The following is a 19,674-nucleotide window of genomic DNA, read 5'->3' on the forward strand; positions in this document are numbered from 1 at the left end:
CATCATTTTTTTTTCTGTTTCGGGCGGACATCAAAAAGCTCCAACTCCACTTTGTTTCATTCCCCCTTTCCCTCTCTCTCTCTCTGTGACAAGTCAGAAAAGACGCGCCTAGCGTCTTGGCTGGACAGGAAATAGAAATTTAATCTTCATTTCTTGGAGCTTTCAAAAGCAAAACAAATCACTCCGAAAGGGTGCGGGAAGGTGATGGTCCCCGGGCACTGGGGTGGTGTGCATAATTATGAGCATAACATCTGCCGGGATGGCAAAACGTGAACAAATGAATGCACAAACTGTCGCTGCGGAAGGGCCAGACCAGCGGCCAGAAATAAATAACAGGCAATAACGCGCGCGCAACTCCTCCACGCACCAAGCGCACACACCTTTCAGTGTGAACGAACTCTCCCCAAAAATACAAAACAGAGGATAAAAAAAAAGTTGAGAAAATCTTCTTAGAAGTGAAAGAAATGGGCTCTTCCTCCCCAAAAATATAAACGGAGAAAAATGGAGGAACTAAATGCGGGCGCGGGCCGACTCGTTCGGAGCGATGGCCCACCTCAGCTATTTAATTCAATTAACATAGATTTTTGCTCCATTCCCCAACCGTGGAGCGGGAAGAGGCAATATGTCCCGCAAACGGGGGAGAGTAGGTTTCGGGGTTCCGACGTCATTGCGGCCACCGCGCGCGGCATAGCAGCCGCTCGTCGTGGTTGCAGTGGACGCAATGGCGTCGGTTTTATGCATTCCGATCAAGCGCGCCCGGTTGGTTGGAATTGGCAGCGAAAATATGCAGCAAACCGGGACCGGCCGTGGGGCCGAGGGCCCCATTCTCATTGTTTTCAAGGGACCGAGGTAGGTGGGTATGCAAATCGGCAATGCGCTGCTGTAGTAGTAGCACTGCCTATAGCGTAAAAGCGGGGGACTATTCCTTCCGTAAAAGTCCGCTTCAAAACCCTTTCTGTTGGTCGGTTTTTTTGGTTCCGAGGTGCTGATTCTTTCTGTACCATTTCTTCCGAATAATTGACGTCTCAGACTGGTGACCACACACACAGAAAGAGAGACGAGTCGCAAGGAAGAGGCTTCACACTTCGATAGCTTCTCATTTGTTTAGGGCCGGCGGCAGTGTGCCGTTTGTCTACCGCCAGAAACGGCAAAACTTTATACCATTTTCCATCAAGCCCTTTATTCAACCAATTTGGAGGGAGGGAAAGAGGGGCTTTCTTTTATCATGCAGACATACCAAGGCCCTTTTCGTTTATGGTACACCTTGAGCCCCCGTGTAAGGAAACCGAGAAGCCCCATAATTAGCCTCCATTGCACACACACCACACACTGTGGCGGCCAGTTCTGGAGCCAGTTAGCTTTCCGTGACACGGTACCCGATTTCCACCGAAGCTCCTAGTCTTGCGAGAGACGGTTTTCCACGAGGAAGAGGAAATGACCATGGATTTATTGCACCATCGCCACCGAGTGTGTGTGTGCGCTCATTGGAGTGGTTAGGAGACCTCGGACGGTGCGCGCTAGCGTGAATGAAAACGCCCCTAGCGAAAGGGCGATTGCAATTAAAAAGGGGGAAAAACACCTCCAGAAAAAAAGGGGGAGTCCCAATTCTACAGCCAGAAGTTGCGTTGGGTTATGCTCTATTCCCACACACACACACACACACAGCCGTGCTGAGGCGGGTGCACTTGTCTTCTGCGACGGTGTTCTGGTGAACCGGTTCCGGTACGCTTCCTTCCCATTCCGACCAACACAAGGGACTCCGCGTTGAGTGCTGATAAGCTTCGCGGGCAAGGTTTTAACGCCCAAGCGTTGTTTTAATGCTGCTACCATCAAGGTGGTGAGTGTGTGTGTGTGACCCGCAGAGTGACCCTTTCATTATTCAAATTCAAACGCAACCGTTACTGCTAATGCACGGCAATGCAGATAATGCCACCCGGGTGTATGTTGTGTGAAGGTATGTTGAGAGACCACGTGGAAGGGGATGGGACTTGGTCGGAGAAGAGGTCGGTTGTTGTTTGTTGTTCTTTTATTTTATTTTTTTTTTTTTTCAGAATGAAACAAAAGCAAGTGTTGATGGGGGAAATTGTAAGGAATGAGGTTATTTTTTTCTTTTGTTTTTGATGTTTTGCTTAATATAGTTTAGCATTAAATCAATGAGAACTATTTGCAGTATTTTAAAATGATTAAAGCAATTTTTATTACTTAGAATAGGGATCAAATATGTATTAAATAAACCATCTTAGTCGACATCATTGCTCTTTAAATAATAATAGTAATAAATAATAGTTTACATAAAAGAACTTTCCATTCAAATCAATCCATTTAACTTCAACATACCACAAGACGATAGAACCGACATAAGACGTTAGATTCGCTTCCTTTTCAAACAATTCCATTCTATCGCAAGCAAGATTTTCTCATGCTCAAACCAAACAATATCAATAAAAAACGGCTCCCAAAAGAACATACAACATAACAGAGCGCGTCGGGTTTTTTTGTTCGTTCGCTGGTTTATTCACTGCAACGGTTTTCAACCCCACTCGCCCTCTCGGTCTCTGGGGTCAACAAATAAGGGGGAGAAGCTCAACCCGAACATCAACCCGCCCGGAATGGCAGGTGCATGATGAATGTCGGAACGACAAAAGGTAACCAAGAAGAGGTAGCAGCAGCAACAGCAGCATAAAATGTGAAACAATGGTTGGCGAGCGCTGCAGCCAGCAGTCAGCAAATTAAGCACAGAAGGTGCCATATAATGGTCGGTGTGTGCGATTGTAAAACAATGATAAGACGCTGGTGGAAGGAAATCCCTTTGCTCTGTCCCCCGTCCCCCAGAAAAGGTGCTGATGGTAGGCGGCGGATAAATTAAGTTTGAAGCGAGTTTGTGATTCTTTCCGGTACTCGGAATAAGGCCCAAGATACATTATACGACGTGAAGAAGAGTTATGATGGCGCTGAGCGAAAAGCGTATGATTTTCGATTAGATGAGGTTTACATTTTTATGAAATGAATGCAAAAGATAGCAAACGCGTTGTGACAGAAGAAGGTGTGCAAAACGTTAAACTGAGACAAAGTGCAATGAATTTAAGTTCACACCCGTAGGACGATTGCTGTGTGGGAATAAAACTTGGAGGAAAACTTGGAAAGAAATAAACAAAGAGGGAAAAAAAGGAAAAGTTTATATAAGCTTCATTTAAAAGCCGCGAAAGCTTTGAGCTGATAATTGCGTTTTGAATACTCGACGCTAGATGGCGATACTGTACAGTGAAATTTTTAGTTACGATTCCCACCAGCGGTGGCGCTAGCGTCGTAAGCATTCTCTTTGCTCCTGAAAGTATGCAAGAGCTTGCGAGCGTAGCAAAACGAACAGTATGCAAGTTGCTGTACGCGCCACTCCTGATGGTATGCAATTTGCATCATAGATTTCATCAGATCACGTTCGCAAGGAACAAACACGTGCTCAAACGAATGCATTTGTTTGAGTTGCATCAGCTGAATTATGGTTTGCATAGTTGTGAATTAGTGAAGACGACAATAATCTATCTTTAATTCAAAATTGTTGCAAATATTTTGGTAAAAATTGTACTGCAAAATCAAATTGATATCTCACCGCAACTAAAAGGGCTGATGGGCAATTTAAACTATCAATTAATGCTGGTTTGTGACTCTTTGATGCCTGTCGCAAAAGAAAACACACACACAAAAAAACCGCACCACCCATGACCTCGAGCAGCAGAACGCTGTTTTTTCGGTCAGTTTTCCCCATTTCCTGCTGCGTCATTTGTCGGTTGATGGCTCGGTGGTTATTATTAAAGGGAGAGAGATCGATGTGAATGATGATTTGTCAAACGACCAAAGGACAAAAACTAGTGACATGCACACACACACACCACGTGTCTCGCCCGCAAATTTGATACATCACGGCCCATCATTTCGATGTCACAAAAATATTGAAGCATCGTTCATTTGAAGTTCAATGAAACGGATTGTGGCCGGCTACAAACCGGCGACCTCCGACCGAGCGGATCCGACGCAACAAGAACGAAAAAAAAAAACAAACCCGGGAAGCTCTAGGAGCTAACCACCGACCGGAGCGTAGAACACAAAAATCGCCACCTCACGCTTATTTACCCGATGATGGAAAACGTCCAGCCGTTCATTGGCCCATGGTAATTAAATATATTAACACACACAAAAATCATTCGCAACAAAAGGGCGAGGAACGAGAGGGAAGGGAGATGGAAGGGGTTTTTTGGTTAGTTGGTTGGTTTGTGTGTGTATAGTTCATTTGCTGTTTCATTAAACTTATCATCCGAGAGAAAAAAAAGGGACAAACTTTGTGAGCTGCCGCATGCCGGGCGTGTCTTCACCAACCGCCCTCCCGGTAGCCTGGCTGCTGCCGGTTTTTCATAAAAGTTTGAAATGTGATATGCGGGAAAAAGGTGGTCAGGAGGATGTCTTCTCCTGCTGTGCGATGGTGCGTCGTGTATTGCACGCTTTTCCTCTTCGGACACAACGAGGAGGAAAATTATGATGGACACTTTTTGGGGGATTTTTGTTTTTCGCTACTCTTCTACCCCGAACAACAACGCCCCGGCAGAAGGTGGTGAAAAGTGTAAAACTACTACCCAAAAAACACGGGGGTTAAATTTGAGTCCTCTCTTTCCTCCGTTTCAATCTGTCGACGTCTTCTCCCGTTTCAAACGCACAGCACACCGGTGGCAAACGGTTTTGCAAGGAAGAAAATCCCATTAACCGTGTATCATCATCCGTTTCATTACCCTTCTCGATGCTACGCCGGTGTTTTGTTCGGTGCCCAAAGCGGGAAAGCCGCTGGTTAAAAGGATACCGCTGGTGCGGAGCAATGCACTGTGTTTACCCCTTTACCCCTTTTGAGGTAGTTTTTTTTTTTGGTCTCGTTGTTCCAGAGCACAATCGGATCATTTTTTGTGCAAAAAACAGTATCGAACTGTGAGTTTGCTGGGACATAAAGCAAAGGGACGCTGCTGGAAGGACATCGGTAGGTACTCTCCTGTTTCAAACAGCCAGGAACGAAATACAAGAAGCTTTCTTTAAACTCTCCTGTTCTTTTTTTCATGATTTTTCCACTACGTCATGTATTTTGTGCCGTTTGCCATTTTTTGCCACCAACCATACTCTCTAAAGCCAGCGCAATTATCAACTCACGTCCAAACATTTCGACTGTGCGTCACCGTGTTGAGGTCTTGTATTTCCTCCCGGCTTTGATCCCACCATTCGCTTGTCGCAAGCCTTTTTGAATGGATTTTTATATTTAGCAAAAATGGTAGAGAGATTGTTTTTCCCTCCCCTCCGGTATGCTCTATATCCCACGATGGACTGTTTTTTTTTCTTCCTTCAGCACAAGTGAGGGACGAAAAAAGTGGACAGATTTTTCTATTTGCTCGAAAAAACCAACCCACCCAAACTCGAGTACTCGATGACGCAAAGCCACCGCTACCACCACCACCACACGAAATGGGAAAAGGGTTAACACAGGGCGCGGGCAGTATCAAAGGGAGGGGGGAAATTATTATCAAAAACTTTAACCGGAAGAAGATCCGGTTTGTTTTTTTTTCTTTCTTTTGCTACTGCTGTTCTCGTTGCCGATTGTTGGAAACAATGATTTAGAGATGGAAGCCATATGACCCCTCCTACCGTTTGTTATTAGGCAAACTATTGTTTTGAAAAGTAATTCATTTCACGTTTTTCACAAAAGGAAGGTGTGTGTGTGTTTTTTGCTTAGTGAAATGTCATTTGGAAAGATTGTTTATGAGTTTTCTGTGTAGTGTAGGGTTCTCTGCCTCTCTCTCTCTCTCTATCTCTCGCACATGTTGGTTTAATTGTAATTAATTCTGGTTTTTTGGGTAACGAATGAGAAGCGATTCATGCCCTGAAGCTGATAATAAAGGCAGTTGCCGTTGACATCTGCTGTAAAGGTATGATCTTTGCTTTCGATAATGTATCTGGTTGAAGAACTACTAGTTTTAGTTTTAGATGCTTAATTCCACTGTTTTAATAAATGAAAATGATATTGAAACTGCTGTATCATGAAATCAGAGATTTTAGACAAAAAATGCTATTTAAGAAAGGATTTAAATACTGAGTCAGATACAAATCATGAAGAGTTACAGTAAAATAATCAATATGCAACAAAAAAAAACGACGATACGATAAAATATGAAAATAAACCTAAAGCTCATATGCTAACAACTCTCCCATAAAAGCAGATTACACCAAATAACCTACTAAAAGTCGTCGAATGGTGGGCTTTTATTCGCGCGTTTATGATGCACAGCTCGAGTTACCACTATTACCAGCGCAATAAACTGCCAACCTTACCGGTGAAGCATCATAACGCTGGCAAGTTATTGGACAGTAATCTTCCGACGCCACCCGGGACCGCTTCCCAGCTTCCCTAAAAAGGCGCTTCAGCGCGATGAGTGTTTGTGCTTCTTCACCGTGCCCCAGACGCCGATTCCCCACGATTGACAAACATGCACACAACAACACACTGCACCCAAATTACAAAATTAAAACACACCAAAATACCCCAATTTGGGACGCCAACATATCGGATGTCGCGCGGGCGCGCTCAGAAACATGGTGCACCCGGCCACGTTGGACACAGAAGTCGAGCGCGTGTCCAAACACGGTCAAGAGTGTCAAGGTGTCACGGTGTACACTACCGATGCTGTTTGCTGTAAGACATCCTGCTACTTCTCCTTTAAGGCATTCAGCGACCCGCTGACAACACACACCGAAGTGTCGCAAGTGTTTCCCAAAACTGTGAGCAAGGAAATGGCAAGGACACTGTTTGTTTGTGGCGGCATTTTTTAATGGGTTACTGGAGGAGGTGGATTTGGAAATATCTGAGGTTTGCAAAACGCTCAATGCTCGCATCACGCCCCGAAGTGATGATGGATGGCGTTATGAATATCGAGATCAAACGCAAATACAACTTCATCAAATCCTTCCTCGGTTCCTTTTTCGGTTCGGCACCGAACAGCTTTTCTTGAGCCCGTGTGCCAATAAAAGCATTGCCCTTAATGGAGCAATCGGTCCCGTGCGCATGGTCCGGGGTCCATTAGGGCCAATTGAAGTTTTATAATCCAATAAGTGCAATCAGGGAGTGACATAAGAACCGGAACTGGCTCGTAAAAACCAATTCCCATCCCATCGAGGGACGTGCGTTCTCTCAGGTGTCCGCCGGGCCACCAGACCGGTTTGCAGATGCAGATGGATGAAAACACTCAGCAAGTCACGTGGTAGGACGACCTCGGGACGACACCCGGTCAACGCACGTACGGTGCAAGAGGTCCCTGTACACACCCTGGAGGCTAAGCAGGTTCGGGCTCCGGGGCATTCGCAGGAAGACAGCGCCAGTGGTAGTAAATCTTAAGCCCGAAACAATAAATCTTAGGCGCTCTTGTGCAGTTGGAGGACACACCACACACTGCAAATGGCCGTGAAAAAATGGTGTGTGTGCTTGGGTAATTTAGCAGATTAACCAACTACGGAACGCCGGTTCGGAGAAGAATACGAACGGAAATAAGCGATGGTAATTATAAAATAGATTGCGATGGCTTTTCCCATTTTGCTCGCGCGGTTGTTCTTCGCTTCTTGTTGCTAGCTTCCAGCTCTGGGTGGCGGCTACGTGGCTCAAAGGCGAAGGTCCTGCTTGCTAGCTCCCGGAGAAATGATAACGAACGCGCCGGGCAATATGATTATCCTATCCGACGCTTTCCCGACACGGGAAATTATTTTTTCTATCACCTCTCCGTTTCCCTTCCTTTGCCTTTTACACTTCCCAGGCGCTATCAGCGTAGTTGGTATGATTTGTTAGTTTACCCGGGAAGCGAACGTGTCCTCTGCGCCATCGATCATTGCTTCAAATTCGATTCGCGCGCGCGCGCTCTCTTCCGGCCCTGATGAAGCCATTATTCATGCGATGGGATTTCCCTCGCCCTAATAGGGATTGTAGGATGCAGCAACGTGGCACGTGATGAACTGACCCTCGACAAACCCTGGGCCCCATGACCGTATAATGAATTCGTTGACATTAGAATTGCAGCATGCTTTTGCTCTTTCTGTCGCTCCCAATTCCAGGCTGCGGAGTTGCATTCTGATCGTAATGACACGCAAAAGCATACAAACCACGGAACACGCACTCGCCAGGGGGAGGGATCTAGCGAGAACAATCAAAAACAAATCCACCACTCAATCGCTTTGTTTGCGCCGGTGTTCGATGCGTTCCCTCGTTTTTCAGGGTGTCCTTTCACGCGCGTAGCCCTAAAGCCCAACCATCCCGACAGGAGGAGGATGTGGTCAATAAAGAGAAATTTGCGACAAAAGGACAACCGCCGCGCCGTGCGACAATTAAATCGATCATCCGGCTTTTGTGGCTAACGCAGCAGCACATAAGGACGGCGGACAGATGTGTTTGTGAGTGCCCGAAAGCCTGTTAATTGTCCCGATCCCGGGGAAGAACGGGATCAAACAAAAGGTTTCCAAACGAGACCGTACGCCGGACATCATTGCTTGTCCTTGGGCACACGCGCTAATGGTGCGAGGAGCTTGTTGTTTGGAGGGATTGTGTCATAAATTGTGCTACTAGTTGTTGCCCATTTCAAACTTCCGGGTCGGTTTTGAAATGTTGCGTTCAGGCAATTTAAATCCTTCGCCGATGGTTCGAGCTGACTTCGGGGGTTAACACTGACTGCGGAGGAGTCCTTAGAAAGACCGGGCAATGCAAGAAAAGGTGATCACCCTGTGTCTCGTTAATCGCCTCCCGAGAGATAAAAGTTTCAAACACACAGACACATACAAACACCCAGAGAGATCAATTAAAGACTCATCAGGATCTTCAGGATTCCAGGCTCAACCAGTTGGAACCAATAATAGCCGCTGACGTGTGCATCTTTTGCGCCCGCGAAGCAAGGTCCGTAATTATCTACGGGGTCCTGTCGTGCCTTACAAAACGCATACACGCATATCGAACCGGGATCGCTTTGGATTGAGACACTTATCACCTCATCAGCATGGTGTGCAAGAAGCGTCGGTGTAGTGTCAATTGGTCCCAACAGATAGGGAAAAAACGATATGGCACCCTTGGGGGCGAGGAGTGTCCCTCGCAGAACATACGGTGTAACAGCGTCTCAAGCGTACACAGCACACAGTGGCCACGTGTGGTGATCATCGTTTGACACTTCATTTCACCCGATGTCACTAAGCGACAAACCCCCAGATGAACGTTGACGGGAGTCAATCGTAAGCCACGTACAACACACCATTCGGTGCCGGTCATAATGGCCCTCTTGTCTTCGCCGGTCTCAGATCGGCGACCGTGTGGGACGCCTTTTTTTCTTCTTCTTCTTGTATCCCTTTTTCTTCTCCTTGGCATTGGAGTGCCCTAAAGTGCGAGTTCCGGGCGTGCCGGAGGCGATGAAGTGTCGACGGTGTCGCGCGCCTTTATGTTTGCCAGATGTTGAGGAGAGTGTGGAGTGTCACCCCCGGGGCCGTTTTTGGGAACGCTGTATATCGATACATGATGGGTGTGTATATGCATTGCTCCGGATCCGTGGCATATTGTTTGCGTGTGTTACACACAAAGACATCACCGACGGGGCGTTTTTTTTGTCTGAATCTACCGTCTTTGAGCTATTACTGCCACCTTCGAGGATTAAAGACGAGGCGTTGGAGAGGAACAAAGGGGAACGGCAACCTCCTGCCGGAAGATTATGGGTTTTTGATCGTTTTGAGAATCGTTTGTGTATCGTGGCCGTTGATTTTTTCCTCTCTTTTTTTCCTTTCATTTTGGTTTGTTTGCTGGGTGTGACCCAAGCCACCGCCGGGGCTTATGTGGTCGGCTTATTGGAGGTTCTTTTTTTCGGCTCTAAAAAAGCCGCAGGAAACAGCACGAGGTGTTACAGTTATCTATTATTCTTGGCCTTAAGGCTAATGAATCGTAAACTTCAATTGGAGCAGTTTTTGGTATTATTATTCCATTGCGCTTAAGGCGTTTATTTTGACATCTGTTTTTGGAGGTGATTTTGTTCCTTCTTTTCGCTGTTCGTGTTGTTTTTTGTGTTTGTATGATCGACACTTAACTACTGTTTTCGATTGCTTGAAGTGATCATGATCATGTGTTTTTGTTTTGTCTTCTCTCCCGTTTGATCCCAACATTTCACCACTTTGTTCTCTTTTTTTTGTCTTTAGCGTTGCTCGTGTAGGAGAGATGCGTGGCCAAACCCAATAATGTAGGCCAAACTTTAACACTTCAACAAAACCATTCGGGTTAGCCTCAGCCGAAAACGAACAGGGAATAGTTTTTGTAACGGATTTTTCACTCCCCATAAAATCAGCTACCTAGAGACACAAAAACACACAACACCACACACTCAAGCAGGCTCTTCAGAGTGTGTTCGAGTGTTTTTTTGTGCCCGCCAAATCCAGCGCCGATGTGCGTTTTTATCGCTCTCAAAACAAATCGACACTCAGCGGTGGTGGCGGAGAACAGACCGATGCACCCTTTTTTTTGCTGCATCCCAATTCAAACACTGCATCCCAACTGGATGGCCTGCGAGTGTGCACCACTGTACACAGACACACATTCACTCTATGTTCCAGCTGTATGTCCCAACAAGTTGGGATAACAAAAATCGAGACACATCGGGCCAAAACGGATCGTAAAATTTTATGACTTTGTTTTCTCGTTTTCCTATTTCCTCTCGCCGGGGTGTTTTTGAGTGGAAAAACGAGGGTTGTGTGGTACACTTTCAATCAGTTCCATGCGAGCTCTAATAGCTGGCCAGCTTATCAATCTGCGCGAACACGATCCCACCCGATCGCTGGTGGCTTTCGAGCCAATTTAGAAATATGAAAACAATTTCAAAAATTTTAATCCCCACCCAGGGACACGTACAAAACGGCGTTTTTTGAGGTTTAAAAGGGTTTTCGGGTGCCGAGAGGTTTATGACTTTTTATGACACACACGCGAGACCCGGTTTGGGCGGCCGCGAAGCCCTTCTGCACAGCACAGCTGTTGCTTCGAAGCGCTTCTTTTGCGCCGAGCGTTTGCCCACAGCATCACAAATCAAAGCTCGTTCTGCTCGCAAACAAACCGCGCGTGTTAGATCGTGCAGGCAAACGGTGCGCGTGTAGAACACGAACTGAACACAAATTATCAATACTTAAGAAGAGTGTGTCGCGCGCGCGAAAGGTTAAGCCCAGGCCCCGGGTGTGTGGATGGGAAATTTATTTCCACTCACAGCGCGGGATGTTGCTAGGGCGATGGTTACGCTTCCCGCCGGGTGCTGTGTAGGACGATGGTTTCCGGAAACCCGGTGCGGATTTATGGATTTATGGACGGCCCAACGGTCTTCTGTCTGAACACGACTAACACACGTTTTACACGCCAACGCTCGAAAACCGATTATGCTTGAAGCTGGTTGGGGCTGTCAAGAAGGAAACGAATGGAAGAAGACAGAGGTCACACACATTGCATGGCCGGCTCGGGTTATGCGTGTGTGTGTGTGGCTTCTTCCGATCCATCTTCCGGAACAGGTGGGAACATATTTTCCGCCCGTTGCCTTCGAGGGGTTCCCTCACTAACCTAATTTCGTTCCTGCACACCGCACTGTTGTGCCCCCATTTTGGCATCTCGCTGTACCGCGAAGCTGGCAGCAATTCAATCAAAAATGATAAACGGGCACACAGCGAACAAAAATGCGGGAAACTCGTGGTTGCACGACGGACTTTTTTATTATTTTTTCGCTACTCTCCCAGGCAAACATCCAGGAAGGTAGTCTTGATGAACGAGCGACATAAAGCGGTTAATAAGGGTAAGTTTGTATCAAACATTGCATAATTGCAGGCGGTTTGAAGACTAACAGGCACGTTTGCTTCAAAAAACGCCCACATGTATGCAATTTTAATGGCAAAGGAACGTTTTTAATAAATAAATGCCACCTGGGGTAAGCTTTTCGACGGAGCAACAAGCAAAAAAGCTTAACATGTAATACTTTTCCTTTTTTTGTACCATCTTCCCACCACAAAAAAAAACAATAGCGTCTACGCGGTTGGCATACGACGTTTCCCCTGGCGATAGACCATATTGTAGTCGTCGTCGTCGTCGTCATCGTTTGTCATGAAAAATTGGAAAATGTGATCGTTTACATTCTCATCGCCGTGTCGCCAAGAAGCCACACTTAACTGCCGTTGTTGGTGCTCGTGTTCTTATCCTTTTTTTTGAGTGCCCATCATTCATCATGTTTCCAGCGTCCCGTATCTGCGCCAATACCACACATACCTGAACACTCTCGCATATCGTAGATTGTGCGCTCAATCGGTTATTGAATTTTCCTTCAATAAATAAGCCCGCGAGACAGCCCAAATAAAAGACACCAAGGACAGATAAAAAAAAACAAGCTGCTTCTTGAACTCCACGAAGCGGGGGAGCACTTTCCAATGCTTAGTCATGGAGAAAATTGAACATTCTTTGTAATACCTTTCCTCCGTAATATGTTCTCCCTTAGGAGATCTTAAAAGACAAAGGCAAAAGTCCCTTCGTGTCCACACGAAAACCCTCAAAGTCATGTTTCAGTAGAAAAGGAAGCTCAAATAATATCAATTTAAAAGCCCCACCTACCGAAACCACAAAAATTCGAACAAATCTATATCCTATTGGGACATCCCCGGTAGCAACTCTTTTGGGACATTTAATCCGCTTTTCACACAGCTAATCACTCTGCTACCTTTGCTGGAAAACCTATTTCCTTCGAAGGAAGAAACCTGTTCAGAAAAGAAGAGGAATATAATCTCTTCCATCCAGTCTTACGGTAAGGATATCGATTTCAAAGTCCAGTCCAACGTTCCAGTGCCCAGCTGACGGCTTCTGTTTCGTTCCGATTTCGGTGTTCGTGCAACAGACTGTAAGACACGACGACGCCCGGCATTCCAACTGCCGATTTCGATCTCGATTGCAGCAGAACGGAAGCTGTGATCTCACAGAACTGCAGCCACCCAACCGTTTTATTCACATCCTTACCCCCAGCCAGCGGGGAGGCGAACAAAACGAACGTTAAAGAGTAACGCACCGAACACACCGACACATTGACATTGAAATATGTACCACGTTGTTCTTAGATAGGGCCTCGCGCTCGCACAGCCCGATTTCAGATGGAAATAAAATCCAATAAAAATAGGTGCGACCTTACACACTCTCCCTCGAATCTGTTTGTAGCGATTGAGGCTACAAAGGGGGAAAAACATACACACACACACCGACAATCGTTTAGCTCATTTCAGTGAGGTGTGAAGCTTGAACACGGCTTGAACATTATAAAACTAAATCAGTTTCCTTCCCCGTGTCTTTCCGGCGTCTTTCACGCATCGATAGACAGAGCAAGGCACGCGCACTGCGCCTTCGTTTTGACGGGGTTTCCTTAAGACGTTTAAAGACATTGAACTGAGCTGCGCGCGGTGAACGATCCTGTGGTCTAACTTTCAATCAATGTCCAAACAAATGGAATGGTTATTAAATGGGACTACAGCAGTGTACAGCGCGCCACAACGCCCCACAAAACCTTTAAAACAGGGCTCATATTTTATCGCTTTATGATGGTACACAACGCAGCTACATGCTAGCCTAACCCCATCCAGGGTTTTATGGAACATAACGTGTAAAAGTCTTCCCTTCACCCCCAAGGTTGCATGGGCCGCGGCGACAGTTACGAATGGGCGCACGGTTTAACGGTTTTTGTTCGTTCGTTCGTGCGTTTGTCGTCTGTCTCATCCTAAAGGTGGCTCTCGTTAGCATAAGCGGCAGTCAATAATCGTGTCGCCAAAATGAGCACGAGTACGCAGCCGATAAGAAGGCTGCGAGGAGGATATAGGATCGTTTGCGATTACCTTTTGGGCGCACTGAACCGCAACGGACCCGGAGCTCTGAAGGTCGCAGAAAACACTTGCTCGGTGGTTGACGGAAGTGGCCGGCTCGTGCCAGCAACGATCGCGTGCCACCAGCGATAGGCGAAGAAAGCTTCCACCTGAGCACGCCTGAGCACTCGTCCAATAAACCGCCACACCCGTGCACTTCAACGAGAGGAGGATACAGTTCATAAAGCGAATTGCAAGCTGCAACACGACCGAATTGCATCGCCGTCGTTACTGCTACGTTTTGTGCAGTGTGAGTGGCACGTGAATGAATAAATTAAAGCGATCTTCTTCACTCTTCTCTACAAGAATAAGAAGGAATATTTGAAGTCGCCATTGCGACTGCCGTGCGGCCGAAAAATAATTAAAAACGTATAACCTTTTTCCAAAGTGGCGGAAAGGCTTACACACTAATAACCGTAATAACGACGATCGAAAGGGGCAAAAGACGAAAAAACTAAGGAAAGGATACACGAAATGGAAGAAGCAGTTTACGCACCTGTGTGAAGTACGACGGTAGAACGCAGCGCTGATCGTCCAGCCGCGAGCACTGGACGCGCTCGAGCAGCTCGAACAGATCGTGCGTTGCGCCGCGCAACCGGTCCGGGCTGGTGGTGGCGCTCTTGCTGCTCGGTGCGGTCGTGCCCGCGGACAGTCCATTCTGTTTCGCGTTTGCCGCTGCCGTCGTCCACCCGCCCATATGTTGACGCCTGTGTGTGGGGGAGAGAGAGAGAGAGAAAACAGTGAGTCAATTAAATGAAGCTTTTAATGTGATATTAATTATGTTTTATCTACGAATGGTCACCATCTACTACAACCCACACCGTCATTCATTCAATGAAACTACTGCAGCACAACAGCGAACGAACTCTCAAAACCCACCGACGGATCGGATCAATGTCAAGAGGGTCCTTAACTCGCAATGATTGATCGTTGCGTTTGTGTGTATGTTTTCATCATTTTTCCATCACTTTTAAACGGCCCCAAAACCGGCGAACTAATTGCCCTCTCCGGTGCCGAGGCTGCGCTTTTTTGTAGTGATCATGATGCAGACACAAGGGAAGATATAAATACGGCGCTACTGCTGCTGCAGCTTGTTGCACGACTACTGCAGAAACTGGTTCCAACTCGGAGCGATTACATCTACATCAAAAAACACGAACGTGTGGGGTGTGGAGTATCAGGGATTAGAACAAATTAATTTAATCGCATCCAAAACAGACACACACCAAGCCTAAACACTGTTTGGGTCTAAACCGACCACCATCATGGTGGCGGCGGTGTGCGTTCACGTTTGTCATTATTTGCTGACAGCTTTAATACAAACGGACGACGTACATGGTGGTGGTGGCCGGCCCTCGGTGGTGCTGGTGCCACGATTAATGATCGTTTACCGATCGCTGATTAATTGTTACAACCAGAGAGCGGTTAGGTACTCCCACCCAATGATTTGTGTCCGTTTTACTTTAAAGGAGGAGAAATAGTCGGCACAGATCACTACTGGACACAACAAATGCAACCGTAGATGGAACTGCAGAGCACACAAACGTCCCCAGAGAACGAACCTTAAAATGCAACTGTAATTGGACGATGATGATGTATGAGCCCGTCCTTTGCCGTCTCCTAACTAGCCCGGTTGATTGATGATAAGGACATTCTCTCGCCAGCACCACATCAAGCGAAAATTAAATTCCATTGAAAATATTGAACTTTTCCTGAAATTGCGTTCAAGCCTGAAATGGATAAACCTCCAAAACTGTCTAGATAAACGCTTTCTGAAATTCCGAATGGTTTTGTTTACACCCCGAGAAGTGGCGATGTTCTACACTTGAGCAGACGCTAAAATCCGTTAATCCCTCTTCAAACATTCATTATCTCGAAGGTGTAATAATGTTCACACAAAAGCCCTTTCCCGGAATCCTTGATGCATCCCTCCTATTTTGATTGAAGTTGCGACTGGCGACTCTCCAAATTGCACCTAAATCCGGTCCAAATGAAGTCCACCGCCAGTGGGCAGTGAGGACTCGCGAGTGTTAGCGAAAAAATGCCCTTCCCGAAAGAGCGACCCACTCGAAAGTCGAACTCGGACTGTTTGTTATTGTTGATGGTGCTGCCTGTCAGTTTGCAGTGCGTTGAGGTTATGCGCACATATGTGTGTGTCTCTATGCGAGCTAGGAAGATTTATTCATAATCAGCAACGTGCAAGAGGCGACAGGGGGATGATTTATGCACGTAACACCCCTTTCTGGAGGTCCAGATAGACCGGAGTTGCAGCAAAGGGATACCCTTTCATAGAAAGCCCAGGGAAGCTGTTGAAGGACACAATTCGAACGAGCGGCCGCTTGGTTGGCGCGTGTGTAATGCCAGTTGTAATGCGCGTAAGTGAGCATCTCTCCCCCAGTTCAACTCGAACGTCCGAATCGATGTTTCGTTTTGTACCTTTACAGCAACAAGAACAAAAAAACAAACACACCCTTTAAAAAGAGGGAGGGTGACGTGCGGAAATGGAAATAGATCACACGCACACAAGATGCTCTTGTTGTGTGTTTGAAAGCAAACGGCGAATAATTTTTCATAATCACCAAACATTCAAGGTTTTTTTTTTTTGTGTGTGCGTACTTGAAAGATTCCCTCTTTTGGTTTATTATGCTGAAAGGTGGTCAAACTGTTATGGCTGTGTGTCTCATGCCTACCCCGCTGTGAGAGGCCAGAAGTACGGCAAAAGTGAACATCCCCCGTTGTATCCTTCCTGGCACCGCACCGGACGGCGGCAGCAGAACACAAAATGGCTAATGAAATTCAACTCAGCCCGAACGGAATCATAACCCTTTTTGCTCGCTAACACTGACACTACCGGCTTTTTTACCGATTTATTTTTGTTTCCATTCCAGACCCGCAACACCACCTGTCTCGTATACGCTTTGCTTGATAGCTGATTCCGTGAAATTTCCACCGTTGGGTTGGGATTTTCCCTTGAACTCCCTGGTCCCGTCACTGGTCAAAGTGAAATGCTCGAGCCCACACTCGGACCGGGTCAGACGTCCACCGGGTTTAAATGTTGAGTTCCCTGTCTCTCTCTCTTCCTCTCCTAGCTTCCTTTGACGTCGTTCCAGTTGCACTCAATGAAGATCATCTGCATATTCTGAAGTGCGCACTCCGGTGGTGCACTGCGCGGACGCTCCACACTCGTTTTTATTGCACTGCTGCAATGGTTCACATCTTTGCTTCATCGCTTCATCGCTGACCAATGGGTGGTGCCTGTGTATAAGTGGTGGTTCCGGCCCACGCGCCCACTTGGTATTGCTCCGTATTTCCTCGGATCTTCGCAATTCCAATCCCTCGGCAGGGCCTCGGACGTTGTGTTCGTTGTGCACTGTTGCATAACAACCAGGTCAGTGTCTGGAATTGGAACCGATTTATCAGCCCCCTTCCTCCTGGTTGGCGGTAGTGGCGATCTTTTCTGCCGGGAAGAAGGGGAGGAGGAGGTGGAGCAGGAAGAAGATGCTTGGGAATATGTATATTCAAATACGGTTGATTCTCCAGTTTTAACTGACAGACCAAAACCAAAACCTACCGAGCCGCCCTAGCTGCAACTGACAGGCAGCACACACACACACACAGTCAGAAGGTAAATACGAATGGACAGAGTGTTTCAGACCCTCTTTCCCCTCTCTCTAACCCTTCGTTCCACTCTTATTGGATCTCGTTTACCATCGCGCTCTGTTGCAGCACAGTACCGGAAGTACTTGCTCACTTGCTTGTGCTTGTGCAAAATTTATCCCTCGGCACTATTTTTTTGTTTTGTTTACCTCTGCATGTCATTCTATTCGCAGAGACGCAGAGAGTTTTCTGTTATTGTATTTTTTGTACTGCATGCGAACGCGGGCTTTGACATTATCCGGAAATGTAATCACACACACACGATCGGTGTTGAGCCTCTTTTTTTCTTTCTACTCCGGAGGTGTTTTATGACTTTGATCGGAGTATAAACATTGAATATCAAATATATGTGTCACTAGAATTGTATGGGTTCCCCGTCTAGTGTGGGTCTCTAGTTTGCCATTTCAATTCTGCAACTCATTTGCATTTCCAGCGCAGAGAACGAGACCTTCAAAGTTATGTGTTTTCTGTACTTGTACTTTTAATTGCAATATTTGACAGTTATGTGTGTGTTTTTGAAATAGATTCCTTGTGGCCCATAAAACTATGAAATATGCAACGATTTGTGTGTGCATGGCATTGCATGGCGTAGCGCTTTGTGCTTGAAGAGTTGCGCATAAATTAGTAATTTAGAAGATTTAAATTACCGAATGGCACTTATTTGGTGTACTTTGATTTGCTGCCCTGCTGATGCATCTTGTGCGGCGGTACCTTTAGGGTCCTTCAACAACAACAACAACAAAACGGGTCACGCACACCCCAAAACGTCCCAATCAATCCCAATCTGCGCTCTGGTGCATTCAGTTCACTACTCGATTTGCATTTTATACGTTCTGCTGTGTTCAAAGCCTCTCTGATTGAAGTGAGCCCGGAAGTGAACTTTTTAATTTTCACTGATCCAATCTAAACACCATCTCTCTCCCGGGGAAGACCCCTGAACGATGACACAACCTTACGAACCCTTCGCTGTTCCAGCAACGGGATGGGATAGCTGTTTTGCATACGGGCGTGCTGGCCGGCCGGCCGGGTGTTGTAATGCTTCAGCTCAACCCTTGGGATTTACCCGAGATGCGCACCCGAAAAATAGGTTAGAAAAAATTATTTAAATGTTGTTGGTTCTTTGGCAGCTTAATTTGGAACAGTGTCATTGGCGCAATGCGCTTAAACAAATATTTAGCACTGTGTCGAACTGTGGTTTCAGATCAAACAGTGTGATACGGTGAGCAGCAAAAAAAAGGGAGCAATAGATCAATTTCTAGATAAATAAGCAAAAGTAAGGGCATTAAATTGGAAGGATTACCTTTAAACAAATGATTTGACTTAGAAATTACTTCTACGTGGAGCAAAACAATCAACAGCGCCTTTCTTTATTAAAAGCGAACAAACCCCGAGCAACGCGCTCATTGTTTCCATAATTCCTCATCTTTGCTCCAATTTGATCTAATCCCTCAGTGTTTTTTCGTTCGCAGCCAGCTTATAAAAATCATCACCTGACAGGGGGGGTAGGTAGCGGGACGTGTTGTTTGATGAAATTTTCCGACCAAATCCATAGGGATAATCTCTTCATTCTATCTACGTTCGTTCGCATTTGAGTTCATCTTTTCCATCAACACCCCGAACATACGAGCGCGGTGGACTGCTGGAATCGGGGTGGTTTAGAGACCTATGCCACCTTGATTCCACCACCACCACCACCCGCCTCTCGGGACAGGACAAGGACTTTTGCAAGCGATGTTTGTGTGCGTGAGCGCCCTCCAACCGAGGTTCAGCGCCGTTACACGGTTGGCTGAACTGATTGAAACGTAACGCCGCGTTACACAGTGCGAGCGCGCCTTCAATGACGCACCGTGCGGCCTAGCGCAGAAGAGGTTACCCCGAACAACTCCGGTCCCGTCGATTGTTTGCAGTTTGATTTTGATTTAATTATTTTTTACGCTACGCAAACGCCGACTACAGTCGGTCCTTCTAAACGAGCCGAGGCGAAGGGAGAGGGTTGCTGCAAAGAACTTCCGTTCTTCCGGCTTGTGATGGAGTGTGCAAGTATTACACTTTAAAAGTGCATTT

At 46.5% G+C, this 19,674-nt stretch overlaps 1 protein-coding gene across 9 annotated transcripts in view; it reads right to left on the minus strand.

The window, feature by feature from the left end:
• LOC121596586 (rap1 GTPase-activating protein 1) overlaps positions 1 to 19,674 on the minus strand; it is a 160,225-nt gene that overhangs the window by 51,992 nt on the left and 88,559 nt on the right. For all 9 annotated transcript variants that reach the window (XM_041921653.1, XM_041921652.1, XM_041921651.1 and 6 more), the window contains one exon: positions 14,450 to 14,660. In XM_041921653.1, coding sequence (XP_041777587.1) covers positions 14,450 to 14,660 — 211 coding nt within the window. The remainder of the gene's footprint in view (positions 1 to 14,449; positions 14,661 to 19,674) is intronic.

Source organism: Anopheles merus, chromosome 3R (assembly GCF_017562075.2).
Source record: "Anopheles merus strain MAF chromosome 3R, AmerM5.1, whole genome shotgun sequence".
In the NCBI taxonomy this organism is placed as follows: Eukaryota; Metazoa; Arthropoda; class Insecta; order Diptera; family Culicidae; genus Anopheles; species Anopheles merus.